Source organism: Calcarisporiella thermophila, assembly GCF_041956535.1.
Source record: "Calcarisporiella thermophila strain CBS 279.70 unplaced genomic scaffold VTP21scaffold_22, whole genome shotgun sequence".
NCBI lineage: Eukaryota > Fungi > Calcarisporiellomycota > Calcarisporiellomycetes > Calcarisporiellales > Calcarisporiellaceae > Calcarisporiella > Calcarisporiella thermophila.
In genome coordinates this window covers 18,983-22,360 of record NW_027192212.1, presented here as the reverse complement: position 1 = coordinate 22,360, position 3,378 = coordinate 18,983, and the positions used below count along the sequence as shown (strand labels likewise).

General features: G+C 40.0%; 2 protein-coding genes across 2 annotated transcripts; one reads left to right on the top strand and one right to left on the bottom strand.

Moving 5' to 3' along the window:
* Positions 1 to 333: 333 nt before the first annotated feature.
* Positions 334 to 1,314, bottom strand: VTP21DRAFT_5320 (uncharacterized protein; the record flags this gene model as incomplete). The annotated part of the gene is made up of 2 exons (XM_069395829.1): positions 334 to 750; positions 901 to 1,314. The coding sequence occupies 2 exons, from the start codon at positions 1,312 to 1,314 to the stop codon at positions 334 to 336; spliced, it is 831 nt and encodes a 276-aa protein (XP_069247888.1).
* Positions 1,315 to 2,501: 1,187 nt separating this feature from the next.
* VTP21DRAFT_5319 (uncharacterized protein) lies at positions 2,502 to 3,365 on the top strand (the record flags this gene model as incomplete). The annotated part of the gene is made up of 2 exons (XM_069395827.1): positions 2,502 to 3,264; positions 3,337 to 3,365. 2 exons carry the CDS (start codon positions 2,502 to 2,504, stop codon positions 3,363 to 3,365), a joined length of 792 nt encoding a protein of 263 aa, XP_069247887.1.
* Positions 3,366 to 3,378: the final 13 nt, after the last annotated feature.

Sequence of the window (3,378 nt, the reverse complement as noted above, 5' to 3'; positions counted from 1 at the left end):
TCTCTTGAATGGATGGAATATTATACAAGCGGCTTTATTATTAAACGCTGTTAGATCTACGCTATGTGCTGTTCCAACCGCTACCCCGGTTATAAATACATTTTCTAAAATACCATGGGTATTAATATAGATGCTCGGGAAAAATGGCCTTCATGATAAAATTGAAGACATATTTATTATCGTTATTTCACATAAATATTTTAATACTTCGTATATCCTCCTCTAGCTTAATAGACAGCTCGGAATCTCCTCAACATACTCTCGTATAGGTTATCAATATAAGTCTTTTCTATATTCTCCCACGTGTATTTGAATCGTCCCCAGAGCACTTCCCTATCCTTTGGCCGAGTAGGATAATCTTGAAGCCTCCTCTTCAAGAGGCTCCACGCGTTTTCTATGGGATTCAAGTCTGGTGATTGAGCAGGCCATTCTAAGACCCTGATATTGCGATCTCGCAGCCACGTTTGAGTTGACTTGGCGATATGAGGGGGGGGCGTTATCATGTTGGAATACGTTCTTGTCCTTGTCCATCCCGTACCGTTCGAGTGTTCCAAGAAAACCCTCATCTAAAAGGATCTGATACATCCTAGCATTTATTCCGCCTTCCACGCGAAGTAGAAGTCCCACTCCTTGCGAAGTAATGCAGCCCCATACCATGATTGCCTCATTTCCCTGTTTCGTGGTTGGAATAATATTGCACTCACGCAGAGGCTGCCCCTTCTTTACGTATGTGTATTCCTTTCCCCTGGTCTGTAAAATGAGTACAATGGTTTCATCCGAGAATATTATGGTTTGAATGGTCTGAAAATCCCATCTAACAAGTTGAGCTGTGAATTTGAATCAAGCTTTAAAATGGCGCGGGAGCAGCAATGGCTTCCTAGGCTTTGATCGAGGCTTTACTTCGTGACGCCTAAGCATCATTTTTACAATTTTGTTTGTTACGCTCTTATTGAGCTCTTCTTTGATAACTTGCTGCAAGTCGGCAAGCTTAGAACACTCTCCGGTTGACGCCTTCTTAGTGATGTATTTCTCATCTGATTCACTTAGACTACGTGGACGACCATATTTTGGCTTCATAGGAGGATATTTCGGGGTGCTCCATTCCTTGATGATCTTTCTAGCAGTTTCACAGCTTATTCCCATTCGTGCTGCAACCTTACGTGTGGACTCTCCCTTTCTTGAAAGTTCAAGCACACGTTCTCGAATCTTTTTACGAATTGGCTCCAAGATATTGTTAAAAAATAAAAGCGTCACCGTTGCAAATAAAAAATATTTAGATGGAATGGTGGAGAAAATATAAAAGTATTTGGGCATCTTCGGCACACATCGGTATTTATAAAGATATTATTTTCCCATAAATTCGGGGTGCTATTCAATGGTATCCTAGTTTTACCAGTAATGCATTTATAACCGGGGTAGCGGTTGGAACAGCACATAGTGTAGATCTAACAGCGTTTAATAATAAAGCCGCTTGTAAAATATTCCATCCATTCAGGAGATATGAGCATTCAAAGGAAAATTGTTAAAACACGCTGTCACGTTTTTCCCTACTTGTAGTCAATAATATTGACTAAAATACAGTACCTCCCAGAAGTTTCTTGACACCTTATTATTTTTATATTCAACTACATATTTCTTTATATATGGCTCCAATGCACAAAACATTTATACCACTGAAAAACTCACTTATACCGCTATTCCTCTGCAAACAATGGGGTACCCATTACCCTACAAAAAAACATTGTATGGAAATCGGGTAGAAACAATTTATAAAACAACGATTTGCCCTGATAAAACAAATTAAAAACTGGTAAATGTAGGGGTGTAAGTCTGAGAAAACTGATTTTTTGGGTTGAGGTTTTTCACGTGACTTTTATTTAACTGGCTGTCAACCTAGCAGTTTCAAATAATTACTCTTTTAAGATAAAATCGGATCTTGGAATGTAGAAACTACTTTGAAGATATGGTCGCAAGAATTGGTGACGAATATAGTATTATTACATGAATTGAAATGAGGAAATGAACTTGGCATGTTTGGTATCAGAAACTCTACTTTCCAATGACCTTGACCTATTGACGACAAAGCAACAGCTATCCGCCAATATGTAATACGACCAAGTTTCGACCTCGTTTACACAACATTCATTAAAAATTTTCTTTTGTATATATACCCATTTCTTTTAAAGCATCTCTCAAAAGTTTCTTAGGTTCATAGGGAGAAGAGTCCAAAAATTTTTTATTCAATTAAATTGGCCTCGTATCAAAAAAAAATTTTTCTCCGGAGGGTGTCTTATTACACTCGCATAAGAATTTGGATCCATGTTTTTTAGTTTCATTATTTCGTTTTATATCTCCAAATAGAGGTACAATAGTTGCGTCAAACAGCTACAACTTCCCACTCCCGATTTTACTATTTATATGAACTTGTAAAAAACTCTTTTTCTTGAAAATTATTTAGATTAGGAATTTTCTTTTTTGAAGGCTATCTCGCAACCATCAATATGAAAATCACTGACATACCGTGTGAGAATTATAGGATGAGGATCGACGTGATGCCAACCGATCAAGTAAGGCAGAGACAAAAGACAGAGATTCCGTCCATGGGATGGGCCCATTATTCTGGGCAACAGAACCTACCTAGGAATACATACACTAGGCCGATCGACTATGGAGCCATCTTAGACCCGTTAGTGGAAGAACTACAGGAATGGTTTGGGGATTACAATCATGAACTGCAGCCTTGGCAATGCGAAGAGGATGAGGAACCAAGCGAATTGGACGCGCAATTTGGGGAAGCGATATCGGCTGCCATTAACATCGTACAAATCAAATTGAGGCCAATCCGAGCAGAGATTACACCTGAAAGCAGCACATCTACCGCCGGCCGCATTAAGGTGCAGGGTGGAAAACATCTTTTCGCGCTCCCATCCGCTGCAGCTGAACTGGTGGCAGCTGAGAGTGCTCTTCCAACACCTGCCATGTTTGACACAAAGCTCATCATGAAATATGAGACTGACAATATCGTGGTGACCATTGGCCAGGATAGGTTTATTCTTCCGTGGAAGGGGCCTTGCCAGGGCGGGACAGTGGTGGCTGGTGATTATTGTCAACACGGCCCAATACGTCAGCCGTGGGTGCGGGGGTATCATCCTGTGAGTGGCCACGAAGCGCTCCGCCGAGTGGTCTGTGAACGCGCTGACCCTTTGGTGATATGCGAGCGCAATAAAAATGTCTGGACTACAATATGTGTAGCGGTCCTTTTTGGTAGACTTAATAATAATAATATAGCAAATTGGTCTTTAATCAAAATAATAATCATATCCCGAAAATCATTAGATGTCCTCACCTTAATAATAATAATATAGCAAATTGGTGAAG